This window comes from Capsicum annuum, chromosome 3 (genome assembly GCF_002878395.1).
Source record: "Capsicum annuum cultivar UCD-10X-F1 chromosome 3, UCD10Xv1.1, whole genome shotgun sequence".
Classification (NCBI taxonomy): domain Eukaryota; kingdom Viridiplantae; phylum Streptophyta; class Magnoliopsida; order Solanales; family Solanaceae; genus Capsicum; species Capsicum annuum.
Window position 1 is genome coordinate 236,988,271 of NC_061113.1, and position 27,729 is coordinate 237,015,999.

The following is a 27,729-nucleotide window of genomic DNA, read 5'->3' on the forward strand; positions in this document are numbered from 1 at the left end:
GATCTGTCTTACAAAAATCTTGAAAAATGGGGGGAGAAGTCTCTAAGGTAATTGGCAAGAGCAATAGGACGATCCCTTCAAACTTCCTTCGTCGAAGTTTACATGACATAAGAAAAAGAAGGCGTTTTAGAAGGCCAACAAAACAATCAACACCTTCGAAGAAAGAATTGCTTTCATATGTCATTGAAGAAGATGAAGAAAGTCTAGAGAAAAGGGAATTTACAATTAAGGATATGAAAAAAATTGAGGCATATGATGATCAAGAAAGGGTGGCAAAATTGATAGAAGCACTTGTTCAAGAAGAAGATCGTGAAGAAGAGGGGGATGTTGAAGATTATGAAAATGATGACAATAATAAAGATGATCAAAGAATGATAAGGCGTAGTAAGGTTGAGGAGGATGGTGATGTTGGTCCTGGTTCACCAAGTTTTAGAGTATTTTTCACAAATAATAACAATGTTGAAGATATCAAGAAGATTAATGAAGTAACAATTGGTTTGTATTTACTATAATCAATTATCATCAAAAGACATATAGAAACTATCAAATATACACAAGTCCCTTGTGCATCATTTAAAACTACGTTCGTCAGGGTTCAATTTGAATCCTCTTCGTCAAAAAATAAATTATATTGTGATGAAAGAGATTCTTTTATTATATATAAACTGTTTAATTTTCTTGACATAAAGAAAAATCGTAGTAATATAATGGCAAAGAGGATTTAAAACTTGCTTTGGTCACAGTAGATCTTAATTATTACATTTAATGGCCTTGTATATATTCCTGGTTCCGGCACTGCCTGACCAATACAAATTTGTTTCCTAATTTAAATTACCTCTCTAAACATTTAATGTGCAATGCAGGTAACAAGGATGTCATTAAGGACAGAACTCCAATTGCAGCTACCAATAGACCAACAACCCCTGTTGCTGCTGCCATACCATCATCAAAGGTTTATTAATTACATGTGATTTTTTAAATTTATGTCAAATATAAATGGCTTGGAATATTATCTTCCTTGGTATAAATGCCTGACATTGAAAATGTGTGCAGATTGGTAATGTTCCAACTTACATAAGATTAGTGAATAATGGTTTTAGTAATTGAAATACAAAATTATCAAGAAAACTTGTGAGTTATTAAAAGAGTGAAGGGTGAAAAACATACCTAGAATATCCTATTTTTTGAGTTTCATATTTGAACTATTTTGGTGTATGGGTTTCCAACTCAAACTATCACCAACTTTTTATCAAAATACACTTTACCTCAACTATTAATTGTTTGAGTATGAAAAGTAAAATCAATTAATAGTTGAGGTGTGTTTTGATAAATATGGTTGGTGATAGATCAAGCATGAGACTTGCGAACCTAATAGTTCAGATATGAAATTCAAAAAAATCAGAATAATTTAAATGTGACTTCTGATGACTGAGATGTTGCAATTTTTAACTAGATGCTGTAGGATTATCCAATTTATTCAGAACTAGAGCCTGACAATCCATTAGACTGAACACACCATTTTAAATATGAAAGCATACACATTATACATGTCAAAACTGCTAAGCATTAAACATGAACTCATCATACTAAGGGGTCGTTTAGTATGAGGGATAATAATCTAGGGATAAGATGCATGATTAATTTATCCTGCATTTGGTTAGGGGTATTAATTATTCTCGAAATTATCTATCCCACTATTTATACTATAATAATGATATACATAATTTCTTCATGAATATAGTGGGATAACTTATCCCATGAGATCTCACTCCATAGGATAACTAATTTGTTTATGCCATCCCCATACCAAACGACCCCTGAAAGTGTAACTAGCTCAGTGCTGAGAATCTTAAATGTTGAACTTGTCAACTTTATCACAGATCTATTGGTCTCTTCACTATCCATGTCACTAGCTAGAAAATGTAGAGGACTTGTATGGCCAAAGAACTTTAGTTTTTTTAAATAATATTGGATTGATACGAGTCTACATGAGACTGTGAATATAGTCACGATCCCAACAGAGTCATCTGCTTACTGGAGCACCCAAACATACATAGAACTGATGATATTGGCATGTGTAAAACCAAAAGAATGACTTTAACAGTAAAGTAAAAATACTCACATTTTCATACAGGTGGTGCCTGTGGAAACAAAAACAAACGTGAAGAAAGAAACGAAGAGGAAGAGTTTCAGAAGCGTGCTGCCGAAGAATTTGCTGAACGTTGGATCATGTTGCTCTGCGGCTCACTCCAGGCCTGAACAAACTCATCTTCTTCAAGGAAAAGCACCTGTTTGATCAGGAAGAACATCTGCTTGATTGTCTTTTTGGAAAAAATAAGCCCATCACCCTTTGTTATGTCTACTTATCAATTCGATGTGAAGTGTATAGTATAGTTTAGCAAATTAAATATAGCAGGTCCATTGTAATGGAAAACTGAGAGATTAATATTATCAAATCGTAGAAAACTGAAGAGATTAGATTTATAAGTACAAAATGTCTTTTTTTTCTTGTTCTGGTTACCACGTATGTGTATCATTTCACACAAATGGCATCTGAGATTGGACCAGACTTGTAGTATTTGAAATGTGTGAGTAAGGGTAGAAAAAACAAAGAAAGAGGCAAAAGAAATTTAGCAGATGCAAAGGGAGCATGGAGTAACTGGTAAAGTTGTTGTTGTGCAACCATGCAAGGTAAGGCAGTATATAATAGATCTTTGTGGTTCGCCCCTTCCACAAAACCCCATTCATAATAGGAGCTTTAGCACACCAAGCGGCTCTATGCAATATTATTTTCAATTCACCAAATGTGAAAGAGAAGTGGGATACATTACCAGGAAAGGCAGATTACGAACAGAACTAATTAACAGGTATTTCCATCTCTAATGGGACTAACACAAAATGATTCATGGATTCATCCAAGCACATAAAATCAACATCATAGAACATGTAGAGGCACTGTTGTAATAGAGAAACCACAACTACCTTTTTACCCGATTTTTAGAAGGGAATAAGGGAATGGCAAAAGGCTCATGCCGAGAGAGCGAACAGACACTATATTATGGTAGATAAGCATGTAAACTAAAGACAATAATTTTGATTACTATAGAACTGGAAGAAGATGCAAAGCGCCAATCTTAAAGAGATGGAAAAGAGGAATAAGGCTTTTCAGCAATTGTATCTCTTAACTGCAAATTTAGAAAATTACACAGAGAACCTTAGAGCAGCTAAATACAAAATAAAGAGCGTTGACAAGTAACAAGGATTTATAACAAAAGATCAATCTTCGTGCACAGACTTCTCCAAGACCAGAAAACACCAGAAATCCCATTTGGCATCCACGGCGAGCCTCAAAAAGTTCTTCCAAACCATTTACTACTATCGCCGCACCTGCACAAATGGAAAATTTCAGGACAGTTAATCCTCGGATTGGGTATCTCAACTAGGGAAAAGATTAAGAAGATGATCAAGTTTCAACATAAATTTACAAGACATAAGGGCCAAGGGGGTATTATAATGGATATGGGAGATTATAATAAACATAAATACCTATTCAGAAGTGGAGGCAGAGGAAAGGAATTCTTCATCCTCCAAAAATATTTGCAGATTATTAGTTTTCATCAAGAACCCAACAGCTTCCTCATCAAATTCCAGGATGAATCCCAACTTAATCAATTCAGCCAATTGAGGCACATAATCTACCTTCTCCCTTAGGATTCCCTCAGCAACCACCTCAGAGAAATATGTCGCATACTCAAGCTTGCCTTTGTAACCACCAGATTTGTCCAGCTTCTGAAGGAAGATCTTTGAACTTTCTCTTTCCCAACACATCATACGGCTCACTTTCACATTCAGGACTTCTCCAGAAGAAAGTGACAGACTGCAATCCATGGTTATTGGTTCTAATGTCTCAAAAATACTTACATCCATGAGGCATTTGAGAGCTTCATGTCTCTCACGTACTTCCATTTCAAGTGAAGGATCAGCAAGGAAGCCAAGAATTAACTTAAACAAGCCCCTCCGAATGAAGACTTCTTCTGGCTGCAGCTGCTCAAGTCCATCACAGTTAACAGAAGACAGGCCTTTCTTTAGAACAGATTCAGACAAATGACGAACACCAATTTTGCCATAAATTTCAAGCAACTTCTGTCGAGGCAAAGATGGCAAGCTTGGTTGTGGATACCAAACGAACAGGGGATGAGAAGATGACTGTTCAAATAAGTCCTTAAGATAAAGATCATCAGCAATAAAAACATCACGTTTGTCAAGCATCAAAATTTTCTTCAGACCTGAACCCGCAGGAAGTTTTGACAAGTTCTCAGTTAGGAAGTTCTCCGTCCGAGAGCTCCAGTGCTTCACAATGAACTCCCAAAAAGTTTGACACTCTGATTGTGACAAACTGTGGCCAGCATATTCCCATGACTTCCAAAGCTTGTGAAAATCATCAAGAGAAGGATTACTTTTGACACCTAATTTGGAAAAGAAACTGAGCAGCTCCTTGTCGTAGTATTTCTCTAGAACATGCAGCTGCAGGCCAAAGAAACCACTTTTGTCATGCAAAACACAATCATCAGCATGCACCCACTCTCCATTGTTATCACCATTTGGAATCCATATGTTTCTAGGATCATCTTTAGTTGGTTCCCAGTTGAACTTACTCAAGTACTTATAGATCCGAGTGATAGTAATGCTGTTGGAATGGCAATCAAGGTAATCAGCAAGCAAGGAGCACCCATCTCCAATATCAACCACAACACCAAGAGATTTGAGCTCTTTCTTATACGACCTTATGCTGGAGCCATAAAACTTTTCATTTATGAAAGGACCATCTTCTGGCTGTAAGACAGTAATCCACTGAGGACCAAATAATAAACATTTATCTGGAGACCTGTAACCAGCATTAGTTTTCATCCATCTTCTATCGAGCTTTGACCGCAAAGTAGCAATCAGATCATCATTATGCTCCAGCTTCCGCATACACTCTAACAATGAGAATGCGACTGGAACAGTAATGACACTTGGATTGTCAGGAAATCGAAGGCTTGCAGGCACAAACTTAACCCCACTAGCAAATGTCACCGCAACTCCCATATTCTTAAGTTCATCCTTGTAATCATGAATGCCCCTACCGTATCGCCCTTCACTATCATCAACAAAAGGCAACAGGGAGATTGAAGAGATAGATTCCCAAGATGAATCAAAGAGTATGCAATCTTTAGGTACTTTATCACCAATTCGAGTTCGCAACCACTTGACCTCTTGAACGCAGCTCTTAAGATCTGAAGGAAACTTAAAGTTGGCTGTCTTCGATTTTCTGTAACATGCAAGAAGGGAATGAGCACTGTCCTTACTTAAGGAACCCTTCGATGTCTGCTTCTTAAAAACAGCAACAAAAGCTTTAGTTGCCTCCTCAAAATCAACAACCACCCCAATTTTCTGCAACTCGGTTTTATATGAGAAGATATTGCTCCCATAGAAATTTGAATCAATAAGAGGAAAACTGCCAAAAACCTGCAGCAAGCAGCCCCACAGAGGATCAAACAAGAAACATTCAGCCGGATATTTCCACCCCATGTTTACGGTCTTCATACATTTGCTATCCCTAAGTGCCCTGCATACTTTGTTAGATGACGTCAGATTGCGAATGCACTTAAGTGTCAAGAGCAAACCACCAGAACTCAGGCAACCTAAGTGCGCAGGAGATCTCAAGTTGTCAACCACAAGCTTGTAATTTTGATTGAAACCAAACTCCACACCAAGCAGCTTCAGTTCAGTTTTGAAGGAAAGAATCTCAACCCCATAATGCTTCTGATCAAGGAATGGAATGTTACTGATCTGTGAGGCAGCATCCCACTCACTGTCATAGAAAACAGATTCCTGCGGGCTCTTCTCACCTTGCGTAGTCTGCAACCATCTCTGATCATTAATGCTATCGACGAAGGTATCCGGGGGAAGATATTTCTCCCTCATATACTTAATGAAATTGAGTATTGACACTACATGGCCTTTGGTTAAAGTAGAACTAGCTGCCAGAGACATAAAATGTTCTCCAATATATTCACATGCCTCTTTAAATTCAAACATGACACCCATTGTGATTAACTCCTCCTTGTACTGCTTTAGCTCACTGCCATAGAACGCCTGATCAACTAATGGAATATCTACATGAACATATCCACTCTGCAGCAGATGTCCCCATGATGAAGTGTGGAAGAATGACTTTGAAGGAGGCTTGTAGCCAGGGCTACCACTCAGCGATACCCTCAGCCAGCTACCCTCCCTTATGCAGGTCAAGAATCTTCTTGGCAAGGAAAACTTGTTAATTTTCATCTTACGAATCCATTCGAACATCAGCAATGCATTTTCTTTGGTCAGGGGAGAATACATACTAGAAATCGCTGCATCAGGAGGAGGTAGGTCAGGAATGTCCTTAGCTTCAACATAATTCGTCAGAAAACCCAGAAGCTTTTTTTTGCTGGTACAAACTCCAGCATAGCTTCCGGAATGCAAATAATCTTCTCCAAGCTCAACATAGCCTTCGTATCTCCACGGATTCGAACCAATCAGCTGCACCCACTTGCTACCATTTGCAGGCAACAATACCCCTTTCCTTTGTCTGGTGACCTGTCCATAGTTATCCACCAGGGGCAGTTTACTGCATAAAGCAGCAACTTGTTCTCTAGATAAATAGCTCCTTGCAAGAGACTGATGTAAGAAGTGGGTAAAAGCCACAACAAGTTTTCTATCATCACAGAGAGAGTTAAGAAGCAGAAGAGCATAGTCATACACATTCACGATGCCCACTTTGACCTCATCTTTAAGCCAACCCAAAATTGTCTGACTTTTAGAATGATTCCGGACTGCTTCTTGTGTTGATTTGGAGAAGAACAGGTGACTGGCAAACCGAAATTCTGAGTTCCAGCTAATCAGCCAAGAGATGTGATCAGAATCACGAGACAAGAGCAATGAATGACCACCATTCAATGCCTCATAAATGCTATATAAAGCTACATCATCATCAAAATCAACATATTTAAAAAGTTGAATGTTCCTCATCTCGGTTGTCTTGAAAGAAGAGATCCATTTGTCAGCAATAAATGCTAAAAGTTCCAAGTAAACATCCTCTGAGACTCCCAAAACAAGATTGGAACTCTGAATGCACTTCGCATACCATCCATTGTCAACTTGTTTCACTTCCAGAAAGTCTAAAATGTTGTTGTACATCTCCTTATCAAAAGCTGAGTTTACGATGAAACTTCCATGGGATGAAATGTTATGCAAAACAACCCCCTGCTTGCTCGCCTTGTTCAGAAGATTCCAGAAAGCAGGTAGGAGCCTACCAACATCACTGGGTTTCTGGAAGAATTGTTGTTCCACATATGACTCGCATGGAATGATACTTTCATCCAGAAGTTTTCTTTTAATAGAATCTCTCACGCCATTAAGAATTGGATACGGAGATTCATTGACTGGTAAAAATCCAAACATACGAGCCAGAGTAGATACCGGAGCACCTTCATTAGTTGTCACGAGTGATGTGAAAGCATTGACAAATGCAGAAGGGACACAGTCAAGAATGCCCTGGTTCCATATGTCATCCAAAAGGATTGTCTCCCTTGACGACGCTAAAAGAAAGTCGGCCTGAATTATGAAAGGGAAGTTCGTGACCATCTCTGTGGGAAGAAAAGCATAAATCCCGGGAGAGCTGGTTCCCCTGTTGAGGCGCTCTCCATTTGGAAAAGCTAGAGTGATAACCCACTCATCAACTTCCATTCTTCTATCCACTCTATGCTCCCGCCTGACAGGAAACTTCTGTTTCCACATGTAATAATTGCATTCCCCCAGACCAGAATTTTCATCAGCTGAGAGATGGAGCATGTAGGATTCAGCATTAATATTCTTCTTCTTAACAAAATCGGTCTCACTGGAAATCGAAATGGCACTGACAGTATTAAGCCTGGGATCCTCATTGTCTTCCCTGACCGAGAGCTTCTTTATCTTTGAAAGAAAGAGAAGAACTTCAGGATGAATCCCGGAAAGCTGCTTCTTAACAGGCTTCACCTTGTCAGGTTTCAGTGGTAGCACTAAAGTAGTGGCCGGAAGAGTAGCAGAAGACCCATAGATTTGACTTATAACTGAAAGAGTTGGGTTTGCTTCCACCCACTCAGGTACAATATAGCCTACATTGCAGTGCTGGCAAGGTTCCTCGCTGAATCGTATCTGATACCCATTGCTGAAGATGTAGGGCCGAGCAGTGATGAGAAACACACTCTTGAAGCCAATGCCTGAGAGAAAAATGCATCAAGTTGTTTTAGAAACGAGTTACAAATTTGGACAAGGAATATGCATATTCAATTAAGAAAAAAGATCAAACTCTTTATTCAAAAGATAATGTAATTTGACATACGAAGCAGCATACTAAGGACAGGCAGGTACTAAACCAAGATCAAGTACAGGACTTATTGAAGTTGGAAGTGAACACATTTTGCACTAGTCTCGGAAGGGAGAAAATTGTATGCAGTTATACAACACTAAAAGAGTAAATTTCCTACAAAAATCAAATCCGCAGGGACTCTTTAATGTGCCCTTCTCCCATTATTTGAATGTCAGATGATAAATCTGGGAAACTAACACATAAGCTGGACTATCACCTGCTATCTCAAGGTAGGGATGTAAACTGAAATATAATGTATGTAAACAGATCACTTTTGCACCAACGAAAGGGATGATGAGGTCAAGACGGAAACTAACCTAAACTCCTCTATAAGAAATATCATTGGCCCGCTAATCAACGAAACGCTAATAAGATATCATTATTCCATCGCGTAACTTTAGTTTAGTATAGAGTTAAAACAAAAGAAAATACAGCACTTCATTTTGACGAAAGCAAGGTTTTCCTTTATGTGCTCAAAAACAGTTACTTTTCAAATAGACGTTATTCTGTTGGTTATTCCAATTTAAACTATCAAAGTAATATCTCTCCCAAATGAATACTCTAACAAAAGCTCTTGCAAAATAATCGGGAAACCGGACAATTTCTCAAAATACTATTTCGGCTTAGTCACGCTCAAAAGACTGCGGACATATTAACTAAAACCTCAATTACGAACAAGTAGGGTCAGCTATATAAATCAATCTATGCTTGTTTTAGTTTGTCCAATATAACTATAAGTGTCTTCTGTTAGATCAATGAAGTTTTGATGATTGACACATGAATGAAACATTTTACTCAAGCTGGTCCATGCATAGGAAGACAGGTCTTAAAGTCATGAATAGATAAGCAAAGCCTAATTCCCATATACTCAAAGTGCTGATCACATGTGATAAAGAAGTAGAAGTTGAATACAACACAACACTTGGAGATAAGTTGAAGAAGGAGTTTTACCTATGCAAGGAGCTTGACTTAAAGAAGTCAGGACTTATACTCAATAACAAACACTGAAGGTTTAAGAGATTGGAAAAAGATAGAAGTCTTATAGGTTGAAAGACTCCTTGAGGAATTACTGTTAAATAGAGAGAGTGACACTGACAGTCACTCATGTACTTACAAAGATAGCAACCATCGACAAATTAACTCTACAGTTCCAAAGCTTAAAGGAGTCATAGTTGAACTTATTCCTATTACTTAGATGAACTTATTCCTATTACTTAGAGGAGCCTTAGACTTTATGTATTAGGTTGGATCTTAAGTTATACTGTTTATCTAATTCTAGTCTCAGTAGAGTATAAACTGAGGTAAGATCATTGTCTTCAAGTTGGGAAACTCGAAGACTTGGGAACACTCACCTTGGGAGGTTTGTGTTTTGTAGAAGTAGGAATTAGAAGTTTATAATTCCTAGCGTTTAAGAGTCTTGTAATTTATTTATTGTTGAGGCTTAAGTGATTTAGTGGAGTTAGGTTAAATCCTCTCGTAATTTGTTTATTGCTGAGACTCAAGTGATTTAGTGGAGTTAGGGTTAAATCCTCACAGGTCCTGATTTTTGTAGAAGTAGGAATTAGAAGTTTAGAATTTCTAGTTTACAAGAGTCTTGTAATTTGTTTATTGTTGAGACTCAAGTGATTTAGTGGAGTTAGGGTTAAATCCTCACAGGTCCTGATTTTTGTAGAAGTAGGAATTAGAAGTTCAGTATTCCTAGTTTACAAGAGTTTTGTAATTTGTTTATTGTTGAGGCTCAAGTGATTTAGTGGGAGGGTTAAATCCTCACAGGTCCTGAATTTTTACATCTCTTTGAGTCGTACTTGAGGATATGCTACGAGCCTGTGTGATGAATTCCATAAGAATCAAAATCATACTTAAAAGACTACCACCAACTGTCCATAACTACTCCACTTATCTACTACGAACACCATGTACGATATAGCTAGCCTTCTTTCACTTAACCACTCAAGGGTACTATTAACACACACAACACTTAATAAACTTCGAAAATAATGCAGCCCCATATCACCTTGGGCACACCTCTACATCATACCTACAAGTATTTTTTACGTGAAAATTCATTGTGTTATTTGCTTATTGTTTTAGTAAGTTCGAATTACGTTAGTCAATCTGTTTCATCGATAGGCAACAGCTAGGCTAAAATAAGGTAATCAGTAGAACACGTACTCTAGCATCTTCCAAGCACGTTAGGAAGACAAACGACATAGTATCTCTTAAATATCTTTGTAATGGCAAAATTAAAGCTTAATGAATCATAAAGGCAACCAACAGGTACGACAAGCAGTAGCATTTAACAGGTCCACTAATTAAACTATCAACTCCGTTACATACTACTTGGCCTCGGAAACAGCCTTTCTACTTCTTTAGAGGTAGAGGTATGGACTGCGTACATCTTACCCCCCAGACCCCACTAGGCGGGAATACACTGGGTTTGTTGTTGTTGTTGTTGTATTTGTTTGCACTTAATGGAGATCTGAATCTGAATAATTCAGACTTCAGACCATTAAGTGTATTTGTTTTTTATTAAGATTTTAGCTCTTAATAGGACTAAATAGGTTTTAATCATTCAGATCTAAAATCAAGTCTTAATAGGTCTGAAGAGGTATTTTGGCGTTGGATAATATTCACCGCACTCTATTTATAATTATCAGTCACCAACTCTGTCACCACATCTGAATAGTCCAGACTTCAGACCATTAAGTGTATTTGTTTTTTATTAAGATTTTAGCTCTTAATAGGACTAAATAGGTCTTAATCATTCAGATTTAAAATCAAGTCTTAATAGGTCTAAAGAAGTATTTTGGTGTTGGATAATATTCACCGCACTCTATTTATAATCATCAATCACCACCTCTATCACCGCCATCATTGTCAACCACCACCCACCACCTCCAATCACCTCCAACATCAACAACAAATATCGCTACAAACCACTATTGTCAACGCTACCACACCTACTACCTCTTTTACTCTAATTATATTTAGCGCCGCCATCGCTGTCAACAGCACCACCATCATCAACCACTACCAGTCAATCCCTACTACCGACCAACTCATCTATCACAACTAGCACCACCGCTAACTGCCACTAATACATCATAACCTCCACATATTCTTCTTCGGCTACCACCATTGTCACTAGTAACGTCACCTCTACCATCACTGCAATCACTATCATCGCTACAATTTATCTCTACTAACGACCATCTCCACCATCACAACTAACAATATCTCCAACTAGCACCAACACATCGTCAACCATTATTCATTCATTTTTCAAACATCACAATCAACACATCCAACTACTAACATCAAGCAACGTCACATCACAACCTCCACCACAACTATCAACCGTCACCATCATAACAGTCACTACAATACCAACCATCACAGCTATCACCACTGACATTACTAATCACTAACATCAATCATTTTCACCACAACCACCATTATAAACCATCCCCACTATCACTAACAAACATAAATATTTTTTTTTTCAATCAAATAATAATTTTGTTGTATTAAATTACATACTTTTCTGATATATAATTAGTTTTTTATTTAAATTGTAATTTATATTTTATTATATATACAAATAATTTTTTTTATACCTTCATATGTTGAAAAATAAACAGTTAACATCTTAATTATTCAGACGTCTGAATCTTAAAAAAAAAAAAAACAAATGCAACCTAACCCTTATATATAGTACTATTACTTTGAAATTTTTAATTTGACTAATTCGATGCTCTTTTTCATTTTTACTTAATTCATGTTTGCTTGACACTCACCATAACAAAGAAACTTTTATTACCAAAAAAAAAAAACTAAACAACCACTTATTTAGTAACTCAGGAATTAATAAATTGGCGGGGATAAAGTACCTTTCTCGCCAATGTATCCACGCTTGCGATTGCCCTTCTTGGTGGAACGTCCAACGCTGCATATGGACTCAATGTTCCTCCGGGAGAAACCTTTCTCATTATTGAAAATCAAAAGCGTCGCCAGAGCTCCCGTCTCTGTAATATCTTTCGATGTTATCACAAATTCCAACGACGGTTTAACGCCATTCTCATACTCGTTATCCTCCGCGTTCTGCAATTATACAAAAATAGTTAATACTAGTCTAGTACAGTAGTACTATTATTATCTACTGTATTAACCACTCAATACTCCATAATCACACACTTTTTATCGCCTGAATATGCATGGTTATCACCGTATTCACTTATATATAGTTAATTCCCACATCTTATACAGTTACTATACAAGTAGTAAAATCAAACAAGACCCTGAAAATGAATGGAGTAGAAAAAAGAGATAATTACACTCCCAAACAGTTCAGTCAACTAATTTACAAAATATATATGTCATGTATGATTTATATCAAATATATTTAATCTTTGTATATTTCATCCGTACAACAACAAGAACAATAACAACATACCCAGTATATTGACGAGTAAGATTGATAAATTTTGCTAGAAATTAAATAATGCAAGAAGAGATGATGAATGAACCTGTATGAGTTCCATAAGGAAATGGACATCCTTAGCATAAAGCTCAGCAGAGAGATTCTTCACAGCCTGATGAAGATCCTCTGTCAATGGATTTGTTTCACCTCCAATTGAGAATTTATTTCTCCTTATTTCTTCAATGTGCTCTTTTGGTGTACCCATTATTGATATCCTCCCTACTTTGATCACCAAAAAATAAATATGATTTGTGTTTTATAGCAGATAGTTAGTAGTAGTAGTAGTAGTAGTTATATATAATGAGGAGTGTGTCGAGTTTTGAGGAATTTATAGAGTTATTATAGGGAGAGTAGTTACAAGGAAATTAAACTGTTGAAAACCCACTCAGTGAAGAAATCTAGTCGACTCCCTCCTAGTCATTGACTTGGGGGCCTATTGGTACGTACAATGAACCTTTTTTTTTTTTTTTGGTAATTACAATGAACTTTAAACTTCGATAAAATTACAGTAACTATATACTTAATTCGTTTAACTTGTTCAAATTTGATTTAATTATATTGATATGTCTAATTCAGTTCTTTAAAAATTGAGTTGATATATAGCTTAGATTGATCTATAGAAAAGATTCGTTGAAATATTTTTTATTTCATATGTTATTTATATATATAGTCATAATAAAGTGAAAAAAAAAAAACATAATTTTATTATTAGATAAAGAACAAAAATACAACAAAAACTTAGTAAATAGTCGTTTGGTCATTGAAATTTTTTACTTTTTTTTGAAAATTTATTTCACTTTAGTGAAAAAAGTGAAAACGGTATGTGTTTGTTCGTCAGAATTTTAAATACAATTTTAAAATTGTATTTAGAAAAGTGAAAACAAACTTTACTTGCTTTCACTTTTTTCACTCATACTTCTATCACAAAATTTCAAAAATAACTTTAATTTATATTCATGGTCAAACACAACTCTAATTCTAAAAAATTATAATTTTCATGGCCAAACGGGACCTAAGAATCGTTGAATTAAGTCGTAGTTTTTTTTTTTTTTTAGTTCATTTCAATATAATAAATAACTTTTCTACTTCCTCCTCAATTTCATTTTAGTCGGTCCTTATTGACTTGGAACTCCTCTTAATAAAATATTATAGAGACTTATTTTACTAAAATAACCTTATTATTATGCATTGAAAGTATAAATTTAAATATTTACACTTTAGATAATCATCTAATGATAGGGATAGTATTGACAAAATACAATAAACTTCTCTTGATTTTAGAATCTGGACAACTAAAATAAAAGAAATATTTTTAGCAAGAGGGCCAACTAATATGAAAAAGGAGGAAATCTCATTTTGATCGAACAAAATTCAGTCCAACTCACTCATTTAGCACTCTTAATTCTATATAAGGTATATTTTGTATTAGCACTTCCAAAATGAAGTTAATAGCCTGGTTGAGATTGCTTATTTCTCCAAATAAGCACTTGTTTTTTAAAAAAAAAAACACTTTTTTTTTAAAAAAAATATTTGGTAAACTTGAAAAAAGTGCTTTTAAAAATAAGCAGAAGCGATTTTTCTGCTTCTTAAAATAAGCAGGAGCAGAAAATTATTTTTTTTATGACAAAAATATCTCTATCACACACACACAAACACATATATACCTTATTAGTTAATTAACATATCTTACAAGTTTGATTAATGTTTGATTTTTAAAAATTTATATTTTATATTTACGTCATAATTCTGTATGATTTATATATTATTATTTTATTTTCACTCATTCTCTTTAAATAAATTTGAAAATATCATTGATGATGATGACTAAAGAATATATAAATTATTTTATTATTATTGATGATAACAATTGACTGATGAATCACGTTATAAGATTATATTTTGATATCACATATAAATTTTTTCTCGAATATTTAATTTTAAATAAATAATTCATAAAAAGTGACATATTTGTTAAAATATGGTGTGTGTGTGTGTATATATATATATATGAATATGATGACTGCTTATTCGTAGTAAATTTTGACACCATAAAAATATATTAAAAAAGACTTTAACTATTGTGCTAACAAAGGCATCATCACAGAGATCGAAGAAGCAGACCAACCTTTTGTTATACCTTCAGAAATACAAGACAAATGTTCTATAAGTATGAAGACATTGCGTAATAAAATTAAGGATGAAATTATTGAGAATCTTTGTGATTCATGAAGGTCTAATTATTTTTGTCGTTCATTTTTTAATATAGTGATTTAATTTATGAAATAACTTTTGTATTCATTTTTATTTGATGTTTTAAGTAATATTTAAATTATTTAAGTAATATATCACCATTTAAACTTTTTTAATGTATTTATATATATAAATATTGATTGAAAATTTTAGAGTACGTACTTTTTAATTAAATAAAAAAATTAATTTAAAAAATTATAATAGATATTTAAAATAATTTTTCTCTATAATTTGATTTTAGTAATAAAACTCTATTGATAGATGTCCTTTTTGGTCACTTGCCTAAAAAAAGCACTTCTTGAAAAAAATTATCCAAATATAATTTGATTATCAAAAACACTTTTCGATTGAATTTACCAAACACAAACACAAACTGCTTTTTTAAAAAGTACTTTTCTAAAAAATCATTTTATAAAAGTATTTCTCAAATAAGCAATTTTATAACAGCAATCCCAAACAAGCTCCAAGTATTAGAAAAAATGAATTTAGTTCATTATCAACCCTCCGTTTCAACTTCCTAGTCTATCAATATTTGGTTTTGGTCTTACAAGTGATGGCATAACTTTAGCAACTTTATATTTTTTCTTTTTAATGATGTACTCCATATATTCCCAATGAATTTGATTGGAGATTTAAAAGGTAAAGTTAATTACCTTGTTTCTATTGAATCAAGCTAGCTTCTTTAATTATTAAAGTATACTACTATATTCTTTTCTCCAAGTTCAAGTGAGACAAGGGTTTTTGTCTTAGTAGTATGGTTGAGCAGAATTTTTATATGTACCTGAAATTAAAAATTATATGGTTGTATCTTAAGGGGATGTTTGGTTCAGATACAAAGTTATGAAGTTATTAGTGATGCAAACAATATTATTTAGGATTTAGTATTGACAGTTTTAGTGCAGGACCTAAATCTTGTTTGATTTAGTTGATACATTACAAATTAGTTTGTCGTGTATGATTTTAAAATATTGATTTAGTTTTGCTAAATATTTAATTAAAAATATCATCATGGAGTTCTAGTCTTCTACCATAGATTTTATAAATTTTCTTAACATCCTCCATATATAGTGTGGACATAAACTGGTACCAACAAATTCATATATGAAGCTTGAGTTGCAATCTTCATAGAAATTAAACTAGCAGGATGAAAAGTGGGAATCTAATAATTTTGCGTATGTTTGGCATAACAATCAAAATCATAAATTCAATATGAACACTCTCCATTTCCAATTCTATTTCACACAAATGATGTAAGTACTATTAACGTGAAAAAGACAGAAACTTCGCCAGGAAGGAGGCAAACTGGGAATTAAGAAGAGGACTTGCATGGCACTTTAATGTTCATGTCTTTTCCAACGACTATTGGAAAGGACAATTATCACAATATGTCCCAATAGAAATAAATACAAGCAAAGGAAACTATCTATTTGATTTTGATTATATGAACCTTGTTCAGTTAATACGAGAATTAAATACTACGGATATAATTAAAAAAAATAGTTGATTATCTCTTATTTATTTTTTAAAACATGTTAATTATTTTGAAATAAATTTTTTAATAAATATACCAACTATTTTAAGACGAATAGAGTAAACAAACTTTGGAGACAAGTTTCACAAGAGGTTAATTAACAAACTTTGGAGATAAGTTTCACAAGCAGAGGCGGAGCCAGTCTTCTTTAGGGGATTCGAACCGAACCTCTTTCGATGGAAAAATATATTATTTATACATGAATAAAATTAAATTTTATGTAATTATAATAAATGTTGAACCCCCTTCAATTAAATTTTCTTTAAATATTGAACCCTCATATTTAAAATTTTGACTCCGCTTATATTCACAAGAGGTTAATTAACAAACTGTGGAGACAAGTTTGAGAAGCTGAGGTAGAAATTAAAAGTAAGTTGGTACGGGGGATATTGACCTTTAGACGTTCATTGGTCTGCCTATTCCCTAACTTTACCTTTAATCAATTAATCCTCTTTTTCCACGAAGAAAGAATGCCACTTCCGAATAATTAATCAAATTTGTCCTTTCCCTAGTCTGAGCATCCACCCTCTAACTATAATACTTACCCGTTCTATTTTAATTGATCACTTTATTAAAAATAAAAATTTTAAATTTATTAATTATTAAAATAATATTAATTATTTTTTTATTCTTCTTCTATAATTAATAGTATATATTAAATGTGAAGAATTTTAATTTTAATATTTGTTTTTATATTCAATAAATATTATTAATATGAATAAAGAATAAAATAATAAAATTTATCATTCAATTCAAATGTAGCCAACTAAAATAAAATGAAGAGAGTAGTATTTTTTGGAAAGTGAAGATGCTTGGTTTCCATATTATCCTTAAAAACAATTTCTATTAGATGGCGTAAGGTTGTGTTTTATAAAATTAAAAGAATTGAAAGAACGATTACATCAGATTTAATTTAAACTTTTTGCAAAAATTGTAAGAGTTGATCTCTATTACGACGATTGATTAGAAAAATTAAAGATATTCCAGAACTATTTTCCTTTTTTTCCTCTCTAAAATTGAAAAAAAAAAAATGTACCCCCCCCCCTCCTTTTTTAAAATAGTTGGCGATAATTTAGTTATCTTTTTTATGAAATCAAGTGAATATTATTGTGTATTCTTTTAGTGTTATTTTTACAATTAAATGACTAAATAAAGTGTATATATTTAAATTTATATTTTTAAAAAATAATTAATAAAATTAATTTGATAAAATAAATTCTTAATAATTTTTTTTAAAAAAATATTAAATTAACAAAGATCAACTATTTTAAAACAGAACCGTTATTTGGCTTCCTTTCTCTCGTCTCTTATTCATTATTAATTGAACAAGTCATTCAATTTAATTTTTCAAGTTATTAATGGGCATTGATCAATGCTTTCTTGGTTTGTGAAGAAGGTTTAGAACTTTATCCAAGCAATGATAAATAGTAATTCACCGATTGTAATTTTTCGATAAAGGTTTAATATTAAACACATCGTCAGTCTTCTTCTAAAATTGACATAAATTTTTATTTTGACACTTTAATTAGACGTTATTCATTTTAGACATATCACGTAGATTTTCATTGTATATTTTTGACAAAGATTAGCAATTCAGAAACTTTATATCATAATTGTGATATTATTTTATTCCACATTTTTAATGAGATATTAATCCAGGAATAAAATACTAAAATGACAAAGATACCTTTTTTCAAGATTGATCCCTCAAAGTCTTTCAAAAAATTCAAGGTTAAAATTGAAATAAAAGTTTCTCAACTGGTCTAATATCGTAGTAATATACACAAAATTCATATTATATAGTATATATCCTATATATCTATTTTTCATTGGAATAGCTCACAATAAAAATATGTTCAATAAATAATTTCATTACTAGTTAATCCCCATTCTATAATCTCAGCAGTATAATACCCATGATAGCTTAATTTCCTAACCAAACGACACCTAAACGTAAATTACAAAATAGAGAAGACTTAACAGAGAGTGTTTATAATCATTTCATAACATTGTGGGTTTGTGGGGTCATCGCCAATCCTTTTCCTTAGTGTTGTTATTTAAATAGAAAGTTGTTAATGACTTTCGAACTTTTGACAATGGCATATTTCTTTCCACGTCTATTCCCAAATTGTACGAAGACATAATGAAGTAAATAAGCTATTATTGACGTGAAGTACTTACGCAATTAGTACATTTGTTGTGACATAAGTTAGTAGCTACGTAATAAAAATATGTTATATATCTTTAGAGATTGTTTGGTTGGAAACAAATTATTTTAAAATTATTTCTTTCGGAATAAATTATCCCATCATGGAATAACGTATTTCGCTATTATAATATAAATACTGAAATAAATAATTTCTAAAATAAAATAATATTATATTTTATTCTGAAATTATTTTCGCCTATTCATCACATCAAACAACCCCTTAGATGCCTTGCCTTGAACCACTATTTCACCATATAGGATTAGCACAAAATTGGCGTCCTGTTCCTACGAATTGAATAGGACACTTATAAGTATAATTTAGGAAAGCTTACATAAATCTCAGAATGTTGAAGTGTTATTATATTTTATCCCAATTATTTGGATAATTACATTATATTTCAATTTTTTAAAATTGTGATACATCTGTTGTAATGTGATACATATAAAAAGTGATACATTTAAAACTGACTAGATACTTATTTTAAAAAATAACGGAATTTGTTTTATTATGCAGAGTAAATCACGCTCAATCAGTTACAAGTTAGATTTTCTATATACCGAAAATCTGCAATTTTCCTTGACCAAAATTCAAATTTGAAGTATCGCCCATCATCGGAGATTCACATTTGAAAATTTCGCCGGAATTGACGCGAAGGGGTGACTTTTGGTATGCTATTCGTGACGTCGGTGGGATGATTTTTTTGATAGGTTGTTATGGGATTTTTCGGTGGTGAGCGGGTCGTTTTTTAGTCGACTGGCGTTGGTTCACCGGAACAGAGCTCCAGTGATAGGGAAGGCTGCTCCGTTCTCCTCCAGTATGAACAAAATGTATCACTCATTAATAACATATGAATCACCCAATAATTGGTGACGTCAGAGGGCTATTGGTGACACCAGTGGGGTGATTTTTTTGGTAGGCTGTTATGGGTTTTCCGATGGTGAGTGGATCTTTTTTTAATGGATTGACGCTGGTTCACAGGAATAGTGAGCTCCGATGATGGGGATGGTTGCTCTGTTCTCTTCCGGTGTGAATAAAATGTATCATTCATTAATAGAATATGACTCACCCAATAATTAAAATAATAATTGTATCTACTATATGAATTACCATAACACTATATGTATCACCCATTAATATCATATAAACTGTATCTATCGTATTAATCACTATAATACTCATAGAATGATATCAAATTTATCATTCATATGAATCACCATTAAAGAATAAACATGTTTGAATAACTAAATACATTTATATATGAATCAATCGATTTTTAAAAAAATGAGAGAGATTTTAGGGGAGGAAATTGTGAAAAAAAAATAGCTGCATGCGTTAATGGAAGAGAGGAAATCAGGAAGGAAGATGTTTTAATTGATTATAATTTGGGAGAGATTTTAGGGAAGGTGATGTTTACAAAAAAATTTATCTTTCATGAGTTAATGGTGGAGTAAAAATAGGATGTGAGATTTTGTTGATATGTATGAAGAGTAAAATTGAAAATTGGGATTTAATGTAAATTTTAAAAAAATAAGGGATATTGAGTAGTATAATCTCTTAAATTTGAATTTTGTGTAATTTATCTTATAATTTACTAATAGGGAAAAGGACAAAAATAATACCTAAAACTAAAATAATTCCACAAAACTAGCACTTATATTTAAAAACCCGCTAAATAGCCACTAAGGGATGGGCGCACGTGAGATTTTCACTGTTCTACATATTCCCCTCAATTTCAAAGTGATATCATCCAACCCGACGAATCCAACTACACTTCCAGTAGCAATTACTGAAGCAGAAACAGTGTATAGAGCAATTATTACTGAAAAAAAATAAAAAAAATAGAGCATGCGTTTTGATTTGTACTTACTAGTTACTACCATTATATATAAAGAACGTTTGTAAGTTGACGCGCTTTGAATTTTATTTAGTTGTTATGATAAAAATTACGTAATTCCTTCTTAAGTTTTTTTTCCAGATTATTTTGCATTCACCAATATTATTAAAATAGCATACTATTTGTTTTGTTTAGTTTTACTTATTTATACAATAAAATACAATACCATATACTTTTAATGTAATACAATTGTTAAAGATATATATTTATATATAATAATGATACAGTTTCTATATATATACATATTCTATATAATAATTATAGCATTTTTATACACATTCTATACAATTTTTCACCACAATTATTATTTAGATACATATTTTATACGACTCTATCTAGTTTCTACATATATTCTAAGAATGTATCAATCTAGTATAAGAGAGTATTAATTGAGTATATGGACACTACAAGTATATCAATGTGGTATAAAAGTGTATTAATATGGTATAAAAGAGTATCAATTGGGTATAGAGACTGCATGTGCTTGCATAGAATTTCCCTTATTTTTTTTAAAAAGTGTATCAATATAGTATAAAAGTGTATCAATTGAGTATAAAGACTCCATGTGACCAATTGGGCCAAATGGCTAAAAAAGGAATTAATTTAGCCGATTGGACAGCTCATGTCCACCTTTTCAAATGTGGGCTTTTTTTTTGTATAAATAACACAAATACCAACCCTTTTAGAAGTAATAACACTCTCTCCCACTTTTTAATTACATTACTCTCTCATCTTATTAACATACATAACATAGCCGACATATACATAGCATTCTGTGTATATGTTGAGATTTTTGTAATATGTTTAGGGAGTTGAGATTTTTTGTAATATTGAAAATATAAATTGTGTATTTGTGTAATTTTATTTATTTTTTAAAATGGACAACCCATGTCCTTTTCCCTTACTAATATATATACTAAAAATTACACAAATACACAACTTATGTTTCAATATTATAAAAAATTTCAACTCCCTAAACATATTACAAAAATTCCAAATTTACACAAAATGTTATGTATATGTCGGTTATGTTATGTATATTAATAGGGAGAGAGAGTAAAGTAATTAAAAAAATGGGAGAGAGTGTAATTACTTTTAAAAGGTTGGTATTTATGTTATTTATACTATATATAAGTGGCTTGAGAAATAACTGGATGTTGTGTCCTGTCAGCTCATCGATCAAGCCCATTTTTTATATATTATTATTTTTATTTTTATTTATTTATTTTATTTTTTATCGGTTATATATTTAAAAATTACATAAAAGTTATTATAAACTACAATAATTAATGGTTTGAGATATTTGAAGAATATAAAAAAGTTTGTAATCACATAAATTAGAATAGGAGTAACACATATTATTTGAAAATCATAGAAAATACTATAAATCATAATAATTAACAATTCAAAGTATGTAAAACTCTAATTAAAAAAATCGATTGACTCTTCAATTTTCACCAATATCATATAAATTGAGACAGGGAGTAGCATATATCATCTAAAAATTATATAAAAATACTATAAATCGTAATAATTAACAATTTAAAATATTTAAAGATCATACAAACATCTAAAAATTGTATAAAAATTTGGTTGACTCTCTAAATTACATCAGTGATACTAAATTCAAACAATGAAAGTAATATGTATTGTCTAAAAATTATATAAAAAGTATTGTATATCATTAAAAACTTAAAATATTTAATGATCGGACAGAAAATTTGATTGACTCTCCAAAATTTATATGCATCATATAAATTGAAATAAAAAATAGCATTTATTGAACTCGTGCTTGCACAGGCTCTTGTTTCTAGTAAAATATTGAATTACCTTTCGAAGAGGAAAATAAACAAATAATCATGATTTGTGTATTTATACTTTGCTCTCTCTCTCAACTAACGGCTCTCTCTCTCCCCCTTCCCTCTCCCTCTCTCTCGTCCCGGTCCCTCTCGTCCCGGTCCCCGGCCCCCATCGCCGTCGCCGTCGCCGACCTTCGGCGCCGACCCGACCCGACCCGACCTCCGGTCCCCGGCGCCGACCCCCTCTCTCCGCTACCCTCTCTCTCTCTCCACTAACGGCTCTCTCTCTCTCCCTACCCTCTCTCTCTCTCGTCCCAGCCCCGTCGCCGTCGCCGACCTTCGGCGCCGACCCGACCCGACCTCCGGTCCCCGGCGCTGACCCCCGTCGCCGCTCCCGGCTGCCCTCCGTCACCGACCTCCTGTTCCAATCCGCTCTCCCCCCCTCCGTTCATACCCCCCCTCTCCGTCCATACCCTCCCCCTTCGGCATCGGCGGGATACAACAGCCCCTCCCCCCCACCTCGGTCTCCAGCCAGCCGCCGCTCGGTCTCCAATCGCCGATTCGGTCTCCAACAGCCGAAGCTCGGTCTCCAGCCGCAGCTCCGCCTGCACCTGCCGCTCGGCCGCCAGCAGCCGCAGCACCCAAACGACGACCAGTTCCCTCAGTCTCCAGCAGCCGCAACTCCATCTCAGCACCGGAATCCCCCGGAACCCGATCAACGCTGGGCTTTGGTTTCCGGCTTGGTTTACAAGTGTAACCCGGTGACTTCTAAACTTTGTTATTTCATTCTTCGTATTATGCTATTAGTAGCCCCTGTACCTTGACTTGCGTTGGATTTGTTGATATTGTCTGTTGTCTGTTGCGGTTGCTGTGGTCGTTTCTTGCACTACTTTGGACTGGGTTATCGGCTTGGGAATCTGTTTTTGGGGCTGTGGGTGTTGAGTCTAGTGGTGTTTTCTCTCTAGTTGAGTTTAGTTTTGTTCCTGGATTATTCCTTTGAATTTGTGTGAGCCTTGTATTTCTTGCTGCTGCTTTGCTACTACCATCGTTTATATCTTTATATTTTCTTATACTTTCGTGTGGTTGTGGCTGTGGGCAGTAATGGTTGGATAGGGTCATGTCCGAGGGGGTTGGGGCGTGGGGCCGTGGTGGGGGCGGGGGATGAGGAAAGGGCGGGAGTGGGAGGGAGGTCAAGGTTTGGCCGCGGGGGAGGGGGTAGTGGAGGGCGTGTGGATAGTGATGGTAGGCCAAGGGTTGGGTCTTGGAATATAGGAACCCTTCAGGGTAAGTCCATAGAGCTTGTGAAGATTCTTAGGAAGAGGAGGATCAATATTGCGTGTGTTCAAGAGACCAAGTGGGTAAGGTCTAAGGCTAGGGAGGTGGATGGTTACAAGCTGTGGTACTCTGGGAGCGAGAGGCGTAGGAATGGAGTTGGCATCTTAGTAGATGAAGAGCTTAGAGGTCAGGTAGTAGAGGTGAAGAGGATCAATGATAGGTTGATGACTATTAAGTTGGTCATTCGGGGGTTTACCCTGAACGTGTGTAGTGCCTATGCGCCGCAAGTGGGATCGGAGGGGGAGGAGAAAATGTGGTTTTGGGAGGCGTTGGAGGAGGTGTGAGAGGCGTGCCTAGCTCGGAGAAGATTGTTGTAGCAGGAGATTTCAACGGGCACATCGGGGCGTTACCGGGAGGCTTTGGTGATGTGCATGGTGGTTTTGGTTTTGGGGAAAGAAATGAAGAGGGGGCTACTCTATTGGAGTTTGCGAGGTCCTTTGGGCTGGTGGTGGTGAACTCGGGCTTCCCGAAGAAGGACGATCACCTGATCACCTTTCGAAGCGCGATAGCCAGGACCCAGATTGACTTTTTGTTGCTTAGGAAAGGGGATAGGGCGTTGTGTAAGGACTGTAAGGTCATCCCGAGTGAGAATCTTTCGACCCAGCATAGGCTCTTGGTTATGGATTTGGGTATAAAGAAGAATAGAAAGAGGAGGAGTAAGAAGTGTAGACCTAGAATTAAGTAGGGCGGCTTGACGTCAGTGAATGCGTGGGAGATAGGGGAGAAGTTGGCGGGAATGGGGGTGTGGGAGTGTAGGGGGGACATGGATAGTATGTGGGATAGGGCAGCTAGGTGCATCAGGGAGAATGCAAGTGAGGTGTTGGGTGTTTCTAGTGGCCGGGCCGGGCATCATCGGTGGTATTGGTGGTGGAATGAAGAGGTGAAGAAGAAAGTGGGGACCAAGAAAGGGGCGTATGCTAAATTGGTTGAGAGTAAGGACGAAGAAGAGAAGCGGGTAAACAGGAAAGAGTACAAGCTAGCTAGGAAGGAGGCTAAGTCAGCAGTCACGGCAACTAAGACGGCCGCTTTTGAGAGCTTGTATGCAGGGTTACAGGGGAAAGGAGGGGAGAAAAAGTTGTTTAAACTCGCTAAGGCTAGGGAGAGGAAGGGTCGTGACCTCGATCAGGTGAGGTGCATTAAGGGGGAGGACGGTAGAGTGTTGGTGGAGGACGGCCACATTAAGAATAGATGACAGTCGTACTTTCATAGGCTCTTGAATGACGAAGGGGATAGAGCTATTGTGTTAGGGGAACTGGAGCACTCAGAGGAGTGTCGGGATTTTAGCTATTGTAAACGTTTTAAGGTAGAAGAGGTTAGAAAGGTTGTTCGTAGGATGCGAAGGGGTAGGGCGACGGGGCCGGACGAGATACCGATAGAGTTTTGGAAGTTCGTTGGAGAGGCTGGTGTAAGGTGGTTGACTGGATTGTTTAATGAAATCTTCAAGACGGCAAAGATGCCCGAGGCTTGGAGGTGGAGTACCATGATCCCTCTCTATAAGAATAAGGGTGACATCTAGAGTTGCAATAACTATAGGGGGATTAAGTTATTGAGTCACTCTATGAAAATTTGGGAGAGAGTGGTCGAGGTGAGGCTGAGACGGATAGTGTCTATTTCTGAAAACCAGTTTGGATTTATGCCTGGTCGCTCGACGACGGAGGCAATTAACCTGGTGCGGAGGTTGGTGAAACAGTATAGGGAAAGGAAGAAGGACCTGCACATGGTGTTTATCGACCTGGAGAAGGCTTACGACAAAGTCCCCAGGGAGGTGCTTTGGAGATGCTTGGAGGTGAGTGGAGTACCGCTGACATATATCAGAGCAATTAAGGATATGTATGATGGAGCGAAAACCCAGGTGAGGACGGCGGGAGGAGACTCAGAGCATTTCACTGTCTTGACAGGATTGCATCAGGGATCTACTCTTAGTCCCTTTTAGTTTGCGTTGGTGATGGATGTGTTGACGCGGCGTATTCAAGGGGAGGTGCCTTAGTGTATGCTTTTTGCAGATGATGTAGTTCTGATAGATGAGACTCGAGGGGGTGTGAATGACAAATTAGAGGTGTGGAGGCAAACTCTTGAGTCTAAAGGGTTCAGGGTGAGCAGAAGCAAGACAGAGTATGTGGAATGCAAGTTTAATGACGTGAGGCGGGAGAATGAGGTAGTAGTGAAGCTGAAATCACAAGAGGTATGTAAGAGGGATAGTTTCAAGTATCTCGGGTCCGTGATCCAGAGTAACGGTGAGATTGACGAGGATGTTTCGCACCGTATTGGGGCGGGATGGATGAAGTGGAAGCTCGCGTCGGGGGTGTTGTGTGATAAGAAGGTGCCGCCCAAGCTGAAAGGCAAATTCTACAGGGTGGTAGTCCGTCCGGCCATGTTGTATAGAGCGAAGTGTTGGCCAGTTAAGAACTCCCACATCCAAAAAATAAAGGTGGCAGAAATGCGGATGTTGCGCTGGATGTGTGGGCTGACTAGAGGGGATAGAGTGCGGAATGAGACTATCCGGGAGAAGGTTGGTGTGACTCCAGTGGAGTGCAAGATGCGGGAAGCCCGATTGAGATGGTTCGGACACATGAAGAGGAGGGGCATGGATGCCCCGGTTCGTAGGTGTGAGAGGCTAGCGTTGGATGGTTTTAGGCGGGGTAGGGGTAGGCCGAAGAAGTACTGGGATGAGGTGATTAGGCGGGACATGGAGCAGTTACAGCTCACCGAGGACATGATCCTAGATAGGAAGGTCTGGAGGACGCGAATTAGGGCAGAAGACTAGGGCCGGTTTGGGTTGCTAGTGTAGGGAATTACTTAGTGGGGGTTTTATTCTTGTTATGATTCCGTGTTCCATGTTTTATTACGAATCTGTGTGCTTTCTTCTGTTTTCTAATACTTATGGGTGCCGTATTTATGTTAGTAATCTAGTTCTGTGCTTTACTATGAGTTTGTGTGGTATCTCGTGACTTGAGCCGGGGGTCTATCGGAAACAACCTTTCTACTTCTTTAGAGGTAGAGGTATGGACTGCGTACATTTTACCCCCCAGACCCCACTAGGTGGGAATACACTGGGTTTGTTGTTGTTGTTGTGTATTTATACTTTAAAAAAAAAATCCCAAGTTTGTGTTGGGCTCTGGGTGCCCTCTAAAGTACACATTTAATTTTTGACCTTCTTAATAAATATTTAGCAATTTTCAATCTCCGTTGCCAGAAAATTCCTTCTTATTCTTGCTTTTTCTCTGACTCCTCCTTGTTTCCCTTCATTTGTTCACATAGTTAATAATGGACTGTGATGTGCCAGTTGAATAACAACAATCAAGAGGCCTTTCGTATTTGAAATTGTAATGATCTAATTTGTTATCTGCCTGTGTTTTGTCTTAACAAATTTTAAACACAATATGTTGTCCATTAATGTTCTGACCAGGCAATTAGGCCTTGGCCAAGCAGTTAGGCAAAACTCGCTTCCAAATTTCGGCCACATAACATGTTGCCGGCAAGCCAGGAGAGAAATTGCTACGTGGAAATGAGTTAATTTCTTTAGGATGAAGACACATGGTGTGTGTCATCTAACTAAATAGTATATACGTACTATTTTTAATTGTTCAAAGATATATACGTACTCAAAAAGTAGACGGGGCTAAAGGGCCCCTTAGAAGGGACATACACCCAAAGCGCTTTGGATATATACGTCCTCAAAAAGTAGACAACCGAAGTAGAAATAACCCAAAAGTATACCAAAGAGTATTTACCCATCACTTTTAATAATTTGGAGATATATACAACCTTTTTCCGATTTGCAATTTATGTGCCAGTACAA

At 35.6% G+C, this 27,729-nt stretch overlaps 2 protein-coding genes across 2 annotated transcripts; one reads left to right on the forward strand and one right to left on the reverse strand.

Moving 5' to 3' along the window:
* Positions 1 to 3,027, forward strand: LOC107866069. The gene is made up of 3 exons (XM_016712250.2): positions 1 to 495; positions 864 to 952; positions 2,135 to 3,027. Exons 1-3 carry the CDS (start codon positions 27 to 29, stop codon positions 2,294 to 2,296), a joined length of 720 nt encoding a protein of 239 aa, XP_016567736.2. The 5' UTR covers positions 1 to 26; the 3' UTR covers positions 2,297 to 3,027.
* A 135-nt stretch (positions 3,028 to 3,162) lies between these two features.
* Positions 3,163 to 13,320, reverse strand: LOC107862878. The gene is made up of 4 exons (XM_016708577.2): positions 12,958 to 13,320; positions 12,322 to 12,532; positions 3,547 to 8,282; positions 3,163 to 3,387 (listed from the first exon to the last, which is right to left on the reverse strand). The coding sequence occupies exons 1-3, from the start codon at positions 13,114 to 13,116 to the stop codon at positions 3,547 to 3,549; spliced, it is 5,106 nt and encodes a 1,701-aa protein (XP_016564063.2). The 5' UTR covers positions 13,117 to 13,320; the 3' UTR covers positions 3,163 to 3,387.
* Positions 13,321 to 27,729: the final 14,409 nt, after the last annotated feature.